This window comes from Pseudorca crassidens, chromosome 18 (genome assembly GCF_039906515.1).
Source record: "Pseudorca crassidens isolate mPseCra1 chromosome 18, mPseCra1.hap1, whole genome shotgun sequence".
In the NCBI taxonomy this organism is placed as follows: domain Eukaryota; kingdom Metazoa; phylum Chordata; class Mammalia; order Artiodactyla; family Delphinidae; genus Pseudorca; species Pseudorca crassidens.
Genome location: NC_090313.1, coordinates 33,312,920 through 33,333,876, shown reverse-complemented (window position 1 = coordinate 33,333,876; position 20,957 = coordinate 33,312,920). Strand labels below are relative to the sequence as shown.

The 20,957-nt window shown below is 38.4% G+C and overlaps 1 protein-coding gene across 1 annotated transcript; it reads right to left on the bottom strand.

Annotated features, from left to right (window-relative positions):
• Positions 1 to 18,891: 18,891 nt before the first annotated feature.
• LOC137211437 (signal transducer CD24-like) lies at positions 18,892 to 20,650 on the bottom strand. The gene has a single exon (XM_067713909.1). The coding sequence runs from the start codon at positions 20,609 to 20,611 to the stop codon at positions 20,375 to 20,377; it is 237 nt and encodes a 78-aa protein (XP_067570010.1). The 5' UTR covers positions 20,612 to 20,650; the 3' UTR covers positions 18,892 to 20,374.
• Between the last annotated feature and the right edge of the window lie 307 nt (positions 20,651 to 20,957).

Genomic DNA, 20,957 nt, shown 5'->3' with positions numbered 1-20,957 from the left:
ATTGATTTTCCATAGTGCCTTATTTTACTCTTTTGCTTAATTCCTTTTTCTTCCATAAGTACATAATGGTTTTGTGAAGGGGTGAAATTTGTAATTATTTAATGAAACTAATTATTTTAGATGTTGAAAATAGCAACTTCTAACAATGAGGAAGAAGAAAGACCAAACGGAAGAAGTATACACAAGAACTCAAAAACAGCAATGTTTGAAACAATGGCCTGGTTTTCCAAGGAAATACCAAATTATATTCAACATAAGAGATACTTACTTTCCAAAGCTGTGCATTCTCAGAAAATGAATTCCTAAATATGTCTTCACAAAGCAGGCCATATTTCATAATATCTTCATTGCAGTTGTGTTTGGGGACAGCAGCCAGGGCAATATATTTGTTCTACAGAACTCTGCTGAACAAATTATAAATATGACCATATTTCGTTAGAATCATAGCAATAACCATGACCTGTTATAATAATTTAAAATATAAAATTCTATTCCAAATAGTAAAAAAAATAAAAAAGAAAGAAAACGAACAGGAATATGGTGCTTATTAGCTTACAAGGGCCTTGGACGAAGATAAATTAACACATAAATATGTATTAAGTTATAAATTTGACATTTTAACCTTTATTTTGTAATTTTTTTGTTATGAAAATTTTCATAAACATCTTTTTATATCAAGGAGAGGTGTTCAAATCATTCTGACTTAAGCAGGTCTTGGCATTGAGACCATTCATGTAAGTAAGTAGGCATTGCAATGGAGTCTTGTAAGCCCTCTTTTAAAATTTGAAGATATGAGGTCTTGGAAAAAATGAATAAGTAAATCTTTTTTTCTTTTTCTTCTTTTCTTGATCCTTCCTACACTTAACAATACTGCAAGCTTAAATAGGAAAGTAAATCTTCAAAAGGAATTCTAATTTTGTAAGAAACAAATTGTATGTGTGGATATGTACACATATAGACATATTTAACTATCACATATAATAGACAAAAAGATAGAATGACAAGCACTTGGTTGTGATATTGATTACCTCCGGGGATTGAAATTGGAAAGTACATTACTTATCTATTACTATAAACAAATTATCTCAAGACACTGTAGCTGAAAACAACAAGCACTTATTATCTCACAGTTTCTGTGGATTAGAAATCATGGAGCATCTGATCTGGGTGATTCTAGCACAGTTTCTCACAGGGTGTAACCAAAGGATTGCCTGGGTCACCTCAAGGCTCAGCTGGGGAAGGACCCACTGTTGGTTGGCTTCAGAAGCGCCACTTACAAGCTCCCTCATCCCCTGAACTGCTTCAGTTCTTCTTCCTCATCTTCCAGGAACTCTCTTTCCCAGAGGACTCTCCAGAAAGATAGCTAGAATGTCTTCACATTGGGCCTAAACTCTGAGAGTCACAGCTACCAAGCAAGAGAGAGTACATCCAAGAAAGTGCTAGAGAGGATCCAAGATGGAAGCCACAGTATTTTTATAACCCAATCTCAGTGGTGACATCCTGGTACTTCTGCCATTTACTACTCATTAGAATAGAGCCCATACTCAAGAGGAGGGGATTACACATGGACATGAATACCAGAAGGCGTCATTGGGGGCCACCTTGGAGGTTACCTACCACCGAGATAGAGTTTTTACGTTTACACTTCTGTATTGTTTGAAATATTTCGCAACGACTAAATCCAACCTTTATAGTGTTAAAAAAAAAAAGTAGTGATTTTTTTAAAACCCGGAATTAATGTAAGAATAACAGCTAATTTCTACGTTTTAATTCTCATTTCATAAGGTTTCACATCAGCAAACCATTTTCTGCTTGTCCACTGTTCTTGTTCTTTCTCTAGTTTTTTTTTTTTTTTTGCAAAGTTTTGAACCAATTTCCTAGAGGCAATAAAAGTTTTCAAATTTAAATGATTTTTGTTAGAAAGGAACTACTTCCTGGTAAATGGCACTATGCCATGCTTTAGTTGACATCACAATTTCAACGGATTCATTAAAATTCATCAGAACTGAACCTACCAACTTCTGATGACTCACTTATCTGTCCCCAGAATTGTTGGCTCAGCCTGCAGTTGCACCTTAGAACTTGCCACTTGTGTTGCAAAAACACAAGTGCTGCAGAGACAGTCCAGCACTGAAGGGGAGTGTTGTTGTTGTTTTAATTTCCACACAAGTGTCACTATCTTCTTCAGAGCCAAACATTTCACTAGTTATGCAAGATAACTCTTGTGAAAAGCTGAATTAACTGGTACCACACTTCTGATTTCTTCAAGAGATATGGTAGTAATCCTTAAAGATTGGTACCCCAGGCAGCTACCCAACAAGCTCACCACTTAGCCCGTTCTCAGTGTATGAGAGCAGGAAAGTGCAGAGAGACCAGAAAAATGGCAGCAAGCAGAAGTCTGAGATAGTACTCACTATGCATAAGAAACCCTGAGATGGAGAAAAGAGCCAGCCAGCTGATTAATTAGCTGTTGTGAAAGTGAGGCAGAGTGTTGATGCCTCACCAAAATGGTGAACCCTAGAGTAAGACGCAAGATGAACTCATTGCCCAGGGAAGAGCCACTAGGTAGATGGGTCATGGAGTCATCAGGGCTGCTGCTGGATGATCAGGACAACTACTGGGTCCTAAATGACATTTCAATATCCGTGAGGTTGTTTTCCTCCTTCTCCACGTATCTTTACAACAAAAGCCTAAAACCTGGTGTAACTTAAACATGTCTCTATTGCTTACATCTGTAAGGAAGTCAACTTATGCAAAAGTTTTAGATATTGTCAGGTATTGAAAATTATGAACGTATTTTCACTTCAGCTGAGCTTGAGGGAGGTTAGTATTTTCAAATATCAAAAACAAAGACAATTTTTCAAACATAGGACTAAGATAAGCCAGCATTGAATAATGTTTTATGGTTTATAAACCACTTCCATGCTCCCACTGCCATGTAACCTTCACAAAGTAATAATGTAGTCATTATTAACTCCACTTTACAGATGAAGAAACAAGAACAGTTATGTATACCATCATGTATATTGGGGGGAAAATGCAAGTGGTGGGCAACTAGTATTGTATACTTTATACAGGATTTTTAAAAATTCTATGCCAATTGAAATATATCTTATACAAACATTTTGTGTAATTCCCAAATAGTTAGATTGATAATATTTTTAGTAAGAAGTTTCCATTACTCCAGGGCAAATTGAGATGAATGAACATCTAGTAAGTAATGAGTGATATATATGCATAAATCAATTCAGGAGAGACTTTTTAATCATTTTAACTACAGCAAGAAATTTACAATATTATTAGTGATTATTATTAGGGCCATAATAACACATAGACAGAAGTTTTCATCTTTCTGGGAATTTAGAAACATTTAATATCTAATCCTCCCTGTGTCTGTTGGAGGTTACTCTTTTACTTGGTGTTCTTATCAATATAGTATTTTATCAAGATACTATTCTTTAAAATTGTCTTTAATGGCCTTTCTGGAGAGGAGGTTCAGTATGGTGCTTAAGAGCATAGACTCTGATCCTGGGTTCCAGTCCCAACCCAGGCAATTACCTTAGGCAAATTATTTTAATTCTCTGTGTCAGTTTTCTCTTTCGTAACACTGGTGTGATTAAAAGAATAGCATATATCCTCGTAAGATTTTCATAAGGATTAAATGATTTAACACTCACAAAACTCTTAGAATAATACTTTGCATATAGTAGTCCCTCAATATTTGTCAGGCATTATTAGTATAGTTATTCTTTACATCTAACTTATGAGGAAGGTTAGCATAAACAGATTTAACTTGAGAGCAGAGCAGTTTTCCAAAAGTTTGTGTACAACTTAGAATGTATTGCTTCAACTAAACAGTATTGCCAGTGGTGAATGGCAGTTCCCCTAACTGGGAAAGAGCTGACACTCTGTTATAGTAACCTCTGGGAAAGAGCTGACACCCAGTTATAGTAACCTCTGCCTTCTGTATCTTTAAGGAATGCAAACTTAGAACCAGGCAGATGAATGTGGGATCATGGAAGGGGTTTACAAACCATAAAGCCTTATTCCAGGGAAAACCACAAATGTCCCTTTCGCCAATGATGTGGTTGAGATTGTACAGTTCTTTCAACCCCTGCACTCTCTGAGCCCCTCTAAGTTCTGGGGAGTAAGTTACAAAGTATGGTAAGAATTGTGGGTGTCACCAGACACATCAGGGAACACCAAGGGGTCGTGGAGAAGATGGAAGTGCGGGCTGTGAGGGCAACATGTCTCCAACAAAGGATGTGGGAGGACTCTTCCGATGCTTGAAGAAGACTCAAGACCCAAGACTCCAAGGGTGTCATTTGCAAGGAAAGATTACAGATTGCCAGTGTAGGAACATATTCAATGATTTTTAGATGTAATTTACTAGATTGTGTGTTGCTAGCATTATAATTTTCAAGACGACAAAAGTAAGTACCAAAAGGTCCATGCAGAATTATTTTCCATTCTGGTTAAAAGGTGGGTCTGCATGAGTAATGGTGGGAGGAGCATGTTTTCCCTTGGCAACAAGTCTTGAAACACTGTTATGAATGGAAGCAAAAGGAGGGCAAATCCTATAAGCTTCTAGGTTTGGCACTCTGCCTCTTTACATCACAAGCTGATGTGTCCTGGGCATAGTACCCGTTGGTCATGTTTTTGTCTCCTCCATTTCTCTCTAACCTTTTAAGGAAAGAACCTGGACAGACTAGGACATAGAGTGCAGCATGGAAATAAAAAGGGTATAAGCTTTTGCACTTGCTTGTTCCTCTTCCTGGATGGATTTTTCAAACCAAACCTCTATATATATGGCCAACTTGGGCTTCAGGTCTTATTTAGAAATCCCTGGTTCCAGAAAACAACTTTCCAGATCCCTCCAAACTAGACATGTTTCCTCCATTGTGACAGTTGCACACTGAATTGGAATGTCTTGTTTGTTAGTCTTTATGAATTTGTAAGTTCCTTGAGAACAGCGAAAGTGTCCTCATCTTTTTATCTTCAGTGCCATGTGTCACAACTTTCACATAGGAGGTACTCAATAAATACTGGTTATCTGAGTGAAGGAACAAAAGTGGGGATTTCAGGGAGGCGGAAAGACGAATTCTTCAGTCCCTTTTTGTTTTCCTTGTTTTGTCTTGAGTTGGAACTGAGTGCCCCCAGATCCTTTTCCCCTGTAAAGTGGAGCTAATAGGAGGTCCAGAGAGAAAGCATGCAAGAGACTGGCTGCTAAGGGCCAGTACTGGTCCAGGCTGTAAAGAGAAGGGATGAAGGGAGCATCGTGGTTTCTATGTTGTCTAGGCAAGTTGACTAGAGCAAGAAATCGGAAGTGTCAGAACAAAACCCCTAACTGGGAAAGAGCTGACACCCAGTTATAGTAACCTCTGCCTTCTGTGTCTTTAAGGAATGCAAGCTTAGAACCAGGCAGATGAACAGATATTGATCAAATAGAGGAATGAAGACCCCAACTGTGGGCACTCAAAGCTCACTTCTACAGAGGGCAGATCTGTCCTCTGCTGAAACACTGCTATGTGTGCATTGGCACTAAGGACAGAGAGAGCCTAATTACAGAAAGAAAGCTGGGTGCTCTGGCGAATCCTCTCCTCACCTGCTGGCTGGAACATGTGTGAGGTCTGCTTGTGGAAATAAGCAAGTTACTCTTCTTATTGTTGCTAAAATAGCTTTAGGTTATTCAGCATATTAATGGAAGGAGTTGGTCTCAGAATTAGAGATAAGCAAATACCACTATATTCCACTTATGGAAATCAGAGCTGAGAAGTTAAATGCCACTCAAAGAGACAATTTTCCAGCTCAGTAGAACTAAGGAATTCTTAGCTTTTAAACTCGGTTTTATCGGATGGAAGGAAGTATTACTGGAGAACTGGGAGATTAAATGTCAAGACTAAAGCTATATGTACGTGTAATAATCACATCAGCCAAAGTGGAGTGAACCCAGTATACTTTGTTGTCTCCATGATGAAACTGTGCAGTGATCAACCATGTCAACTGTGGTGTGATCTAACTCAGTCTGCTAGAAATAACCCAATCAGCTCTGAGCAATCTAGTGACTTTGGTTATAATTTTAAATTGAGAGTCTCTGGTATTCCTTTAAACCCACATAGAGAAAGAATTTAGTTAAAATGGCCAAATCTTCTCTCAAATATTAAAAATATATATATATTTAGGGACTTCCCTGGCGGTCCACTGGTTAAGACTTCACTTTCCAATGCATGGGGTGTGGGTTTGATCGCTGGTCGCAGAGCTAGGATCCCACAGGCCTCGGGGCCAAAAAACCAAAACATAAAGCAGAAGCAATATTGTGGCAAATTCAATAAAGACTTTAAAAATGGTCCACATCAAAAAATAATTTTTTTTAATGTAGGATTTCTGCAAACCACACATGCATTCTAGAAATGACTGATTACTTAAACATATTCATTACGGTTCATGTTTTTTGTTTTAATTACTGACATTTTCCTGTGTTATATATTTTTCTTCAAATATACAGATCATGTTTGCCAAATTGCCTAATGAGCAAGATGTTGAGTTTTGGCTACATTTTGTCTATCATTTTGCATAGTGTGTTGTACATACCGTTCTCACACACAGCATAACAGTAGAAACAAATGTCCAACAGCAAAACAATAACATGGGTGACCATAATTGTGAACTGACCATTTAGATAAACACAAACTATCCTCTCCCTATACCTTTTTTTTTTTTTTTTTTTTTGCGTTACGCGGGCTTCTCACTGTTGTGGCCTCTCCCGTTGTGGAGCACAGGCTCCGGACGCGCAGACCCAGCGGCCATGGCTCACGGGCCCAGCCGCTCCGTGGCATGTGAGATCTTCCCGGACCGGGGCACGAACCCGTGTCCCCTGAATCGGCAGGCAGACTCTCAACCACTGTGCCACCAGGCAAGCCCTATCCAAAATATTTTAAACACAGTGTTAAACCAGAGACTTTTTTAAGGGGGCAGGGGTTTCTGTTTTTAACACACAGGTTAAATCAAGTAACCATTCCCTGAACATTACAGCTTATTGATGTTTTACTGCAGTGTTTTTTGTTTGTTTGTTTGTTTTTTGCGGTACGCGGGCCTATCACTGCTGTGGCCTCTCCCATTGTGGAACACCGGCTCCGGACCCGCAGGCTCAGCGGCCATGGCTCACGGGCCCAGCTGCTGCGCGGCATGTGGGATCTTCCCGGACCAGGGCACGAACCCGTGTCCCCTGCATCGGCAGGCGGACTCTCAACCACTGCGCCACCAGGGAAGCCCCTTAATTTCTTCTCTAGTCCTCATCACCTTGCTTTTGCCACTTTCTTACTTCTCTGTGCACATTCAAAGGAAATTAATAATAAGAGCTAACATTTGTTGAATGCTCTTTTTGTTCTAGAAACTGTGTCATTTTCTTTATAGACTATATTTTTCCCCAGTAACCCTATTATTATCATCTCTATATAAGACATGAGAACACTGGGACTGATTGAGATTAAGCTATTTATTCAACTACAGTTAGAGGGTCTTTAAATTATTGTTCAGCAAATAATCTCTCCCCTTCCCACTCTGTGAAGAGTAGACTGCCCTGTATTTCTGATATTGGACTTGCTGGGTCCATGAAATGTTAACAGACATGATGTGAGCAGAGGTCTTAAATGTGCTTCATGGGTTTGGCTTGCTTCTGGCATTCTGGCCATCTGCCATGAGAAAACATGATCCAGATGGATGCTGCCCTTCAGCCTGGGCCGCATAATGAAATACACAGGGCCTAACCCCTGCTCCAGGAAGCTGTTCCTGGAGATATCAAGACATGTACTGTAAGTCTGAGTTAAACCTGTAGCCTGCGGCCCGGAACCTAGCTGAGCCACTGACTTGCAGACCTGTGAGCCAGAGAATCAGTTGCTGTTTTATGTCACTAAGTTTGAGGGTACTTTGTTGCTATGGACTGAATGTTTGTGTCCCCCACTCCAAAATTCATATGTTGAAATCTAATTCTTAATGTGATGTTATTTGGAGGTGAGGCCTTTGGGAGGTAATTAGGTCATGAGGGTGATGCCCTTGTGAATGCAATTACTGGCCTTATAAGCAGAGACACGAGAGAGATGATCTCTCTCCCTCTGCCGTGTGAGGATACAGTAATTAGGCATCTACCTACAGTCCAGAAAAAGGACCTTTACCAGGAGCTGACTTATCTTGTAGTTCTCAGTGCTCAGAACTGTGAGAATTTTGTTATAGCAGCACAAGCTGACTAAGACATTTTTTGTGCAGCATTATTGAGACAATGTAGATGGTAAGTTGTAGAAGTAGGATTCAAATCCATATCTATCAGGTATCAACACAGAAGAACTCACTTCTTACTCAACACTGCCTGTCTGTGAAATGGTTGAATAGGAAATTGAACACAAGATATATGGCTCCAAAGTCTGAGGATTATAGGCTAAAGGATTTAAAAAGGCAACAGGAAGGGAAGCTAAGACAATGAATAAGGAAGCTGTGGGCCTTAAAAGTACTTAGAGGGAGGAGATAATCTATGTGACCCAAGCCCTCTTCCTCCTTGTGTTCAGTCCTCAAACCCACATCTCCTCTTTTACCCTCCTGTCCCAATTCTCACCTCTGGATAGCACAGAGAAGATAGAGCAAATATGTGTGCCAGTCCAAAGAAAGCAAACTGCTCTAGAAAAATCCTGAAGTGTCTGTTTTACATATATTTTCCTCATCTTTCATTTTAAAAGATTAAAGAATACTTCTGCCCATATTTCCACTGATTGCAAGGATCCAGAAAACCACTTATGAGTCAGTATTTCACAAATGTTCAAATATAAGAGGATTTTTTTTGATAGCAATATCATTTTCTGATGAGATGGAGACACAGAAATTCACAATAGTGGTTTTCATTAAAGAGCATCCTTGGCACTTTTTATGGCAAAAATTATTAACAGTTGTCTTTTGGCAAATTCCAAGCCACGCAATTATGTTATACCTGTTCATACTCCTCCCATGATTTCAAATATCATTCTTCTTGTTTTCTTCCTTGAAATAATGTGATATTACTGTGAAGGTCTAATTCAATTCCAGAAGTCAGTGAGCCATGGTTTCTCTTTTCTTAATATCAGGGCTTTTAACATTTTAATTAACTAATTGTTATAAAGCAATTGTATGAAAGAAAATATGGTATTTATAATATTGATATCAACTGGTTTTATAATACTTAAAGCCAATAAGACCATTAAGAGAGATAAATTAGAAAACCTCCTAGATTTCTTTCACTCCCAAAACCTATGATACTTTAGGTCATTCTTGCCAGAATTGAGGCCCCTCTAGCAATACTTACCACTGAGTCCATATTTCAGGTTCACTTGATAAAAGGTAGAACCACTTTAGAGCAAGTATAAGGGAGCCTAGATTTTATTTTACTTTGAGATTCTAAATCTATTAATATTACCCTTGAACCTGAGGTTTATTACAATGCCTCAAATCACGCCCTCCCACCGGTTGAAAATTCTTCTCTAACTCATTGCATTATTTAGGGTTCTCCAGAGAAAAAACACCTATAGAATGTATGTGTATAAACACGCATACACATTTTACATTGATAACACTTATTTTGTACTCATTTTGAAACTTATTTCAGTTGCATATTCAGCTTATATATAACTTAACAGACACATTACAGTCTTATAGGATATGTGTGTGTGTGTATGTGTGTGTGTGTGTGTGTGTGTGTGTGTATACACACACACACAGAAAGAAAGAGAGAGAGAGAGAGAGGACAGATTGATTGATTTTAAGTGCTTGGCTCACACGATTGAGGAAGTTGGGAAGTCTGAAATCCTCAGGGCAGACCAGCAGGCTGGAAATTCCAGCAGGAGTTGATGCTGGAGTCTTGAGTCCAAGGATAATCTGGAGGTAGAATTCTTTCCCCTTCAGGGGACCTCAGTCTTTTCTCTTAAGACCTTCAACTGATTGATTGGATGAGACTCATTTACATTATGCAGGGTAATCTGCCTTACTCAAAGTCCACTGATTTAAATGTTAATCACATCTAAAAAATACCTTTTCAGCAATATCTAGACTGATGTTTGACCAAATAACTGGATACAATTAACCTGGCTAAGCGGACACATAAAATTAACCATAATACTCATTGATCACCAAAGTGGGATGACGGTACTCCAGAAGCTGCTCTAGACAATCAAGTGGTGTGTGGGAATAAAAAATAGAACTTCTTTTTGTATTTATTTTGATCTGAAAAAATTTATCTTTGCCAGTATTTTGTGCACAGATTGACAGCAGCACCCCTCTCAGGCCATATGAGAGATGTCACGTGCCATGACTGGTATTTAAGGTGTCCTGAGAGTAGGAGAAGGAGATCTGGGGGATGGAGCATTGACAAGGATCCCTCATAGCACAGGCTACATTCTCAAATTTACCTGAGCCACTGTGGTAGATGGAATAATAGCCACCCGAATATATCCACATCCTTATCCCTAGAACCTGTGAATATGTCACCTTACAACACAAAAGAATTTTGCAGGAGTGAACAAGTTAAGGATCTGAGATGGAGAGTTTATCCTGGCTTATCCACGTGGGCCCAATGTAATCACAATACCTTGTAAGAGAGACACAGGAGGAGCCAGAATCAGAGAAAAGGTGATGTGACAACAGAAGCAGAGACTGGGGTGATGCCCTTTGAAGCTGGAGGAAGAGGCTATAAGCCCTAGGAAGACAAGTGGTCTCTAGAAGCTTGAAAGGGCAAGGAAGCAGATTCTCTCCTAGAGTTTTCAGAAGGGATGCAACATTGCCAGTACCTTGATTTTGGTCCAGTGAGACCAGTGTTTTCAGAAACAATGTATCAACAGCAGAAAAGGTGGAAATTTCTTGCTAAATTTCAATGAAAACCTCTGCATCACTTTTGAATGGGATTTTAAAACGTGTATTATGATTTTTAATTACTGCTGCACTTCTGCAAGTATTAGCTGGTATCTTTATAAGTTATTTCAACTCTAGCAGTCATTAAACTATGTATCCAAAAAACCCTTAGAATCAGACCTTCAAATTATTTAATCACAAAGGGGGTAAATCGAGATTTGAAAATTGATGTTACATGTTCATTCACATCGAGAGCCCGAGACACCACCAAACCATTGCTGATGACTGTGGCTTGACACCACCACACCAGCCAACTGAAAAAGACAAAAGAGGAAAAAGTAAACCAACACTCTCAGCACCCCTCCTGTAAGGCCACACATTTGTTGAGACCATCTCCTCTCTCCTTAGGGATTTCTCACTGTTAGCTGGTAATTTAGCTGGTAGTTTGGTGTTTGTTCCTAGAAACCATGTTTCCTCTCTAGCTTCTATAGTTTCTCCAGGGTTGATTGTGGAGGAGAGACCCAGAAACACGGGCTAATTTTCTACCAATGCCTTTAGTGACTTACTCACCTCATCTAGTGCCCTCATATTCCCACCTCTAAACCCTTTACCAGTTTACTTCAATATCCAGAACATCAGCTTGAATTCCTTCGACTTCTCTGCCTTCCATCCCAATATGTTTTCCTTCTTCTGAAACAAGAGGAAGAAAGAAGTGTTCCTTGTCTTTTTGAAGGCTAGCCCTTCCTTCTTTTCCCATGACCTTGTTCTACCCACCATCCCTTCTCTTTCTTCCAGATCTGTTGTCTCCTTTCCATTGGGTCATCTTCTTTCTCAAGTGCAATTAGGTCCCACTCACTCTTTTTTTTTTTTTAATGTCTGAAACATTTATATTAACATATTTCCATACAAATAACCCAAAGAAACTTTAGCATAAGTTTTTTTGTTTGTTCTTATTAGTCATCATGTTCTTATTAGTCATCAATTTTATACACATCAGTGTATACATGTCAATCCCAATCACCCAATTCAGCACACCACCATCCCCACCCCACCGTGGTGTTCCCCCCTTGGTGTCCATACATTTGTTCTCTCCATCTGTGTCTCAACTTCTGCCCTGCAAACTGGATCTTCTGTAACATTTTTCTAGGTTCCACATACATGCGTTAATATACGATATTTGTTCTTCTCTTTCTGACTTACTTCACTCTGTATGACAGTCTCTAGATCCATCCACGTCTCAACAAATGAATCAATTTTGTTCCTTTTTATGGCTGAGTAATAATCCATTGTATATATGTACCACAACTTCTTTATCCATTCGTCTGTCGATGGGCATTTAGGTTGCTTCCATGACCTGGCTACTGTAAATAGTGCTGCAATGAACATTGGGGCGCATGTGTCTTTTTGAATCAAGCTTTTCTCTGTGTATATGCCAAGTAGTGGGATTGCTAGATCATATGGTAATTCTATTTTTAGGTTTTTAAGGAACCTCCATACTGTTCTCCATAGTGGCTGTATCAATTCACATTCCCACCAGCAGTGCAAGAGTGTTCCCTTTTCTCCACACCCTCTCCAGCATTTATTGTTTGTAGATTTTTTGAAGATGGCTATTCTGACCAGTGTGAGATGATATCTCATTGTAGTTTTGATTTGCATTTCTCTAATGATTAATGATGTTGAGCATTCTTTCATGTATTTGTTAGCAATCTGTATATCTTCTTTGGAGAAATGTCTATTTAGGTCTTCTGCCCATTTTTGGACTGGGTCGTTTGTTTCTTTAATATTGAGCTGCATGAGCTGTTTATATATTTTGGAAATTAATCCTTTGTCCATTGATTAATTGTGAATATTTTCTCCCATACTGAGGGTTGTCTTTTTGTTCTGTTTATGGTTTCCTTTGCTGTGCAAAAGCTTTTAAGTTTCACTAGGTCCCATTTGTTTATTTTTGTTTTTATTTCCATTACTCTAGGAGGTGGATCAAAAAATATCTTGCTGTGATTTATGTCAAAGAGTGTTCTTCCAATGTTTTCCTCTAAGAGTTTTATAGTGTCAGGTCTTACATTTAGGTCTCGAGTCCATTTTGAGTTTATTTTTGTGTATGGTGTTAGGGAGTGTTCTAACTTCATTCTTTTACATGTGGCTGTCCAGTTTTCCCAGCACCACTTATTGAAGAGACTGTCTTTTCTCCATTGTATATCTTTGCCTCCTTTGTCATAGATTAGTTGACCATATGTGTGTGGGTTTATCTCTGGGCTTTCTATCTTGTTCCATTGATCTATATTTCTGTTTTTGTGCCAGTACCATATTGTCTTGATGACTGTAGCTTTGTTGTATAGTCTGAAGTCAGGGAGCCTGATTCCTCCAGCTCCGTTTTTTTCCCTCAAGACTGCTTTGGCTATTTGGGGTCTTTTGTGTCTCCATACAAATTTTAAGATTATTTGTTGTAGTTCCGTAAAAAATGCCATTGGTAATTTGATAGAGATTACATTGAATTGATAGATTCTTTTGGGTGGTATAGTCATTTTTAACAATATTGTATTTTCCAATCAATGAACATGGTATATCTCTCCATCTGTTGGTATCATCTTTAATTTCTTTCATCAGTGTCTTATAGTTTTCTGCATACAGGTCTTTTGTCTCCCTAGGTAGGTTTATTCCTAGGTATTTTATTCTTTTTGTTGCAATGGTAAATGAGAGTGTTTCCTTAATTTCTCTTTCCGATGTTTCATCATTAGTGTACAGGAATGCAAGGGATTTCGGTGCATTAATTTTGTATCCTGCAACTTTACCAAATTCATTGATTAACTCTAGTAGTTTTCTGGTGGCATTTTTAGGATTCTCTATGTATAGTATCATGTCATCTGCAAACAATGACAGTTTTACTTCTTCTTTTCCAGTTAGGATTTCTTTTATCTCTTTTTCAGTTAGGATTCCTTTTATCTCTGATTGCCATGGCTAAGACTTCCAAAACTAGGTTGAATAATAGTGGTGAGAGTGGACATCCTTGTCTCATTCCTGATCTTAGAGGAGATGCTTTCAGTTTTTCACCATTGAGAATGATGTTTGCTGTGGGTTTGTTGTATATGGCCTTTATTATGTTGAGGTAGGTTCCCTCTATGCCCACTCTCTGGAGAGTCTTTATCATAAATGGGTGTTGAATTTCGTCAAAAGGTTTTTTCTTCATCTATTGAGATGATCATATGGTTTTTATTCTTCAGTTTGTTAATATGGTGTATCACATTGATTTATTTGCATATATTGAAGAATCCTTGCATTCCTGGGATAAAGCCCACTTGATCATGGTATATGATCCTTTTAATGTGTCGTTGGATTCTGTTTTCTAGTATTTTGTTGAGGATATTTACACCTATATTCATCAGTGATATTGGTCTGTAATTTTCTTTTTTTGTAGTATCTTTGTCTGGTTTTGGTATCAGGGTGATGGTGGCCTCATAGAAGGAGTTTGGGAGTGTTCCTTCCTCTACAGTTTTTTGGAAGAGTTTGAGAAGGATGGGTGTTAGCTCTTCTCTAAATGTTTGATATAGTTCACCTGTGAAGCCATCTGGTTCTGGACTTTTGTTTGTTGGAAGATTTTTAATCACAGTTTCAATTTCATTACTTGTGATTGGTCTGTTCATATTTTCTATTTCTTCCTGGTTCAGTCTTGGAAGGTTATACCTTTCTAAGAGTTTGTCCATTTCTTCCAGGTTGTGCATTTTATTGGCATAGAGTTGCTTGTAGTAGTCTCTTAGGATGCTTTGTACTTCTGCGGTGTCTGTTGTAACTTCTCCTTTTTCATTTCTAATTTTATTGATTTGAGTCCTCTCCCTCTTTTTCTTGATGAGTCTGGCTAATGGTTTATCAATTTTGTTTATCTTCTCAAAGAACCAGCTTTTAGTTTTATTGATCTTTGCTATTGTTTTCTTTGTTTCTATTTCATTTATTTCTTATCTGATCTTTATGATTCCTTTCCTTCTGCTAACTTTGGGTTTTGTTTGTTTTTCTTTCTCTAATTCCTTTAGGTGTAAGGTTGGGTTATTTATTTGAGATTTTTCTTGTTTCTTGAGGTAGGATTGTATTGCTATAAAATTCCCTCTTGGAAATGCTTTTGCTGCATCCCTTAGGTTTTGGATCATCATGTTTTCATTGCCATTTGTCTCTAGGTATTTTTTGATTTCCTCTTTGATTTCTTCAGTGATCTCTTGGTCATCTAGTAACGTATTGTTTAGCCTCCATGTGTTTGTGTTTTTTACGATTTTTTCCCTGTAATTCATGTCTAATCTCATAGTGTTGTGGTCAGAAAAGATGCTTGATATGATTTCAATTTTCTTAAATTTACTGAGGCTTGATTTGTGACCCAAGATGTGATCTATCCTGGAGAATGTTCCATGCACACTTGAGAAGAAAGTGTAATCTGCTGTTTTTGGATGGAATGTCCTATAAATATCAATTAAGTCTCTCTGGTCTATTGTGTCATGTAAAGCTTCTGTTTCCTTATTTATTTTCATTTCGCATGATCTGTCCATTGGTGTAAGTGAGGTGTTAAAAGTCCCCCACTATTATTTTGTTACTGTCAATTTCCTCTTTTATAGCAGTTAGCAGTTGCCTTATGTATTGAGGTGCTCCTATGTTGGGTGCATATACATTTATAATTGTTATATCTTCTTCTTGGATTGATCCCTTGATTATTATGTAATGCTCTTCCTTGTCTCTTGTAACATTCTTTATTTTCAAGTCTATTTTATCTGATATGAGAATTGCTACTCCAGCTTTCTTTTGATTTCCATTTGCATGGAATATCTTTTTCCATCCCCTCCCTTTCAGTCTTTATGTGTCCCTAGGTCTGCAGTGGGTCTCTTGTAGACAGCATATATATGGGTCTTGTTTTTGTATCCATTTAGCAAGCCTGTGTGTTTTGGTTGGAGCATTTAATCCATTCACGTTTAAGGTAATCATTGATGTGTATGTTCCTATGACCATTTTCTCAATTGTTTTGAGTTTGTTTTTGTAGGTCCTTTTCTTCTCTTGTGTTTCCCACTTAGAGAAGTTCCTTTAGCATTTGTTGTAGAGTTGGTTTTGTGGTGCTGAATTCTGTTAATTTTTGCTTGTCTGTAAAGCTTTTGATTTCTGCATCGAATCTGAATGAGATCCTTGCCGGGTAGAGTCATCTTGGTTGTAGGTTCTTCCCTTTCATCACTTTAAGTATATCATGCCATTCCCTTCTGACTTGTAGAGTTTCTGCTAAGAAATTAGCTGTTAACCTTATGGGAGTTCCTTTGTATGTTGTCATTTTTCCCTTGTTGCTTTTAATAATTTTTCTTTGCCTAATTTTTTGCCAATTTGATTACTATGTGTCTCAGTGTCTTTCTCTTTGGGCTTATCCTATATGGGCCTCACCGCGCCTCCTGGATTGGGTGGCTATTTCTTTTCCCATGTTAGGGAAATTTTCAACTATAATCTCTTCAAATATTTTCTCTGGTCCTTTCTCTCTCTCTTCTCCTTTGGGACCCCTATAATGCAAATGTTGTTGAGTTTAATGTTGTCTCAGAGATCTCTTAGGCTGTCTTCATGTCTTTTCATTCTTTTTTCTTTATTCTGTCCCGAAGCAGTGAATTCCACCTTTCTGTCTTCCAGGCCACTTATTCGTTCTTCTGCCTCAGTTATTCTGCTATTGATTCCTTCTAGTGTAGTTTTCATTTCAGTTATTGTATTGTTCATCTCTGTTTGTTTGTTCTTTAATTCTTCTAGGTCTTTGTTAAACATTTCTTGCATCTTCTCGATCTTTGCCTCCATTATTTTTCCGAGGTCCTGGATCATCTTCACTATCATTATTCTGAATTCTTTTTCTGGAAGGTTTCCTATCTCCACTTCATTTAGTTGTTTTTCTGGGGTTTTATCTTGTTCCTGCATCTGGTCCATAGCCCTCTGCCTTTTCATCTTGTCTATCTTTCCCCACTCACTCTTAAATACAAGTCTCACCCTTAATTCTGTTACAGCCACAAGCCAACATTTTCTCTTATTCTTTCTTCTGCTGTCAAATTTCAGGAAAGTGATGTCTTCAATTATCTCCACTTTCTCTCTACCCCTTCAATCCTTCACCTTAGTGGAGAAGGAAGGTCTTTGATTGTTTCCTAATATAATACAAACCAAAAGCCTCTTTCCATTTCTCCTATGATCCAGTTGAAGATTTGATACCCGATCCTCATGAGTTCCTTCTTCCTTAACGATACCAGCAAGATTTACTTGATACCTTTTAACCATCTTGGTTTTTTTCTCGTCATCCTTCATGCTCTGAAGCAGGGTCTTAAACTTTAACGTTTATTAGATAAATGTTAACAACTTGTTAAAAATATAGAGTCCTTAATGTTATCTCCTAATTCTGGTTAAGTAAGGATGAATGGGGTCTAGGAAACTGTATTTTCAATAAGCCCTTTCCCACTGTGATCCTCTGGCCTCCACTCCCACTCAGGGGAAATACTCTGTGATCTTACCTATGCCCCTGGCCTCAGCTTGTTTTAGGATGAATCCTAATTCTATATCTCTTGGTTTATATTTTCGTTAGAGGTCTGAACTTGCATTTCCAACCAGATGTTAACCTCTCTTTCTCTAATTTCAAAGCAGATACCTTACACTTATGTAGTTTCAGAAACAAACCCATCAGCTTCCCCCCAAATCCACTTCTGCTCCCATCTTAACTTTACTAACCACCATTTTTCCAATTATGTGGGCTCTGAAACCTCAGAAAACCTCAGTCATCGTCAAGCACTTATTGACCCAAGAGAATGTTTATGATCATCCTCTCCTTGGAGTTCCCAGGTGAGGATGACACCACCTTTCACCTGATCTTGTCAGCATCCAACTGGTCTTTACTCTCCAAACGACCTGACCTGCTGCTGCCAGATTAATCTTCCTTAGGAACAGTTCCATTTCTAGAAAACTTTGCCACCTTTTTCTTTTCAATCAAATTTAATTCAAACACTTTAACTTGCAATCAGCATCTTCCTCTGAGGCTCTGAAACTCCTGTCCTAAGGTTTCACATGTATATATCCTCCCCCCCCTCCACGAGTTGCCTAGATGCAGGATGCTAATCCTTGTCAACCGAAGGTGTGGCAAGTATTTTTCCTCTGTTTTGTTGCCTGTGGATTTTTATGGTATTTTTGTGTTTGTCTGAAAGTTTGAACTTTTATACCATCAAATTTTTCCCACTTTTACTTTTTCTTCATTTGCTTCAAGCATTTTTTTTGTTCAAGGGTTTTGCTGGTCTCTAGGATGAACTCTATCTTGTTTTATGTTACTCTTGTATCTGTCTTCTCTTAGACTGCAAATTTGTTATCTTCTTTATAGATGTAATGAACATATTAATGAACACTTACTATGAGCTATTATTATCTTTAGCCCCTCACAAATATGAATTCATTTAATCCTCATTTCAACCCTATGAGGTAGGTACTACTATTGGGCCTTTTATACAGATGTGGAAACTTATGTAACTTGTCCTAGGTCACACAACTGTCACATAACAAGGTCACACAGCTAGTAATCCTGGCGGAGCCAGGCTTAGAATCTAGAAGATTTGACTCCAGAAACTCTGCTTGGAACCACTACCTTATACCACCTTCTCATATGTGGAAAAAATAATGAATATTCTACAAGTACTTGTTTTGTTTTGTTTGTTTGTTTTTAATTTTTGGCAGAGTTGGGTCTTCTTTTCTGCATGCGGGCTTTCTCTAGTTGTGGTGAGCCGGGACTTCTCTTTGTTATGGTGCTTGGGCTTCTCATTGCGGTGGCTTCTCTTGTTGCAGAGCACAAGGGCTTCAGTAGTTGCAGCACGTGGGCTCAGTAGTTGTGGCACACAGGCTTAGTTGCTCCACAGCGTGTGGGATCTTCTCGAACTAGGGATCGAACCTGTGTCCCCTGCTTTGGCAGGCTGATTCCTAACAACTGCACCACCAGGGAAGTCCTACAAGTACTTGTTGAATGAATGAAATTTAATATATAGGCTGAGTGGGTATTTCTTTTTTTTTTTTTATTTACAGTTTGTGTTTAATGCAAATCAATTCCATAACAAGAGAAGTTACTATGAATCAAAGCATAAATACACAAACACAATATACAATCCAAAATAGATGTACAGCATTCAGGCATGAAACAAAAGAGAATGTTCATTCACACACACAGTAGCTTGAGATCTGTTGGATATGGTTGTTCCAGTGTAGATTTCTAAAGATGGAAAAAAAATGACTGGTTATCAAGACTACTGTGGCCATATTAGATTTCAGAACATCTAAGCATCAGTGTGTGACCATGCGAACAAAAGACTTTAGGGAGTGTCTATTTTTAAAAAGGTTTCTGTGCATCAAGGCAGTTGTGAAAAGATTTACTTTCCAAAATCAAGCCCATTTTAGGCTTAGGACCAGGTTCTAACTATCTAAAAATATTGAATGATAACATAAAGTGTTCCAAATGTGGCTATTCTGATTCAGTTTAAAAAGAAGTATTTACAGAAAAGAGTACAAAAGTTTTTCTGAATTTAATGTAAGCAAGCTTCCAGTCTTCCCTTGCCAAATATATCTGATTTATAGTTTAGCTCCTTCACATATTTGCCTTTTTAATTTCAAGATTTGTCAATCTTACCTTCAAAACAGATCATTTTTTAAACTGTAAAAAGTATCCGACATATGCAGAAATAAAAAGCATTTTGAATTAGTTGAGATCAATGTAATTCTACTCTTTGTTATCTGTTTAGCTAAATGAATCTACTGCTCTTTTTGAATAAGAATAGTTGATAAATATATAAGCAAAATGTACTCATTATGCTTGGATTTGGGGTAGATTCCAATCCATCATTGCCCTGGTACATATCAATGACTATATAAAAATTCAAATGCAATGTCAAACCCAAACCCCAAGGGAAAGAAAGAGTTCAGTTCCCAAGAGAACAGCAATAGCTTAACATAAAATTTTCTCTAGAGTACATCAGCATTAAATTAGTACTGCTGAAACAACACATTGAGGATTTACAGTAACACCTGGAAGTTCCTTCTAATGTACATATCACAGAAGCTTTGTTTTACCTCATTGTTTTATGACCTTATAAATTTAATGAACAAATGAAAACTGAATCTCTGTTCCACATCCCATTCTTTATCTCTAGGTAAGATAAAATCTATTCTCACTTTCAAGGTAGAGTTTTATGTGTCCATACTTCTTAAGCCACATTTAAGGAAATCATCTCTTAACTAATTTTGGATGTTGTCTCTCTTCATCTTGTACAGGAAACTCCAGCAGATTTAATATTGGCATTCGTCATCTAGTCAAACCCTTCACATGCTCTTCAAACCAATCAAATTTGGGATCCTCAACAGTTTCTGTCAATAAAATAAGGTGTGGAACTAGCAGATTCATTCAACGAAGACCTGTTCTTTTTTCCCTTGTCACACTGGCTGTCTGGATGCCATCTGAATTGGGTTTAGAGGATGGGAAGTACAGATGTTTCTTGGCCTGAGTCTCTTAACAGTAGAGATGTAGAAGGGAGAACGAGATCACCAAGAGACCGGCTGTTGACTGCAGAGTACCGGCACTTGCCTTGGTGGTGGCATTCGCTGGATTGGGGGCAGCTGAGGTATGCTGGGAGGAATTACTTGAAGGCGTTACAACAGTTGTTTGATTTGAATAAATCTGCGTAGGTAAGAGCAGTGCCAGAAGCAGCAGCCCCAGTCCAAGCCTGGCCACCATCGCTTTGCCCATGTCCGCTCTGTCGGTGCGCAGCGCGTCTCACTGGATGCGGGGTACGTGAAGGACCGCTGGCTCCGGGCGGGCGCAGGCAAGGTGGGCCTGAGTGAGTATTTCTGGGCTTTGCACAGTCTTTTAGAAGACCTCGTGAAAGCTTGAGTGGTCGTGAAAAATGGTTGAGCAACCATAATATGAAATGCCAAAGGACTCAGAATGAGACTCCAAGTTACGGGGCTTTTAGAGCACCAATCTTCACACACTCAGTTAGCTAAGAGGGAAATCTCGGAGGATGAACAGGAGGGAGCACAAAAAATGTGGAATCCAATGCAATGGGCAGTTTTCCACATCATTATAGCAGTAT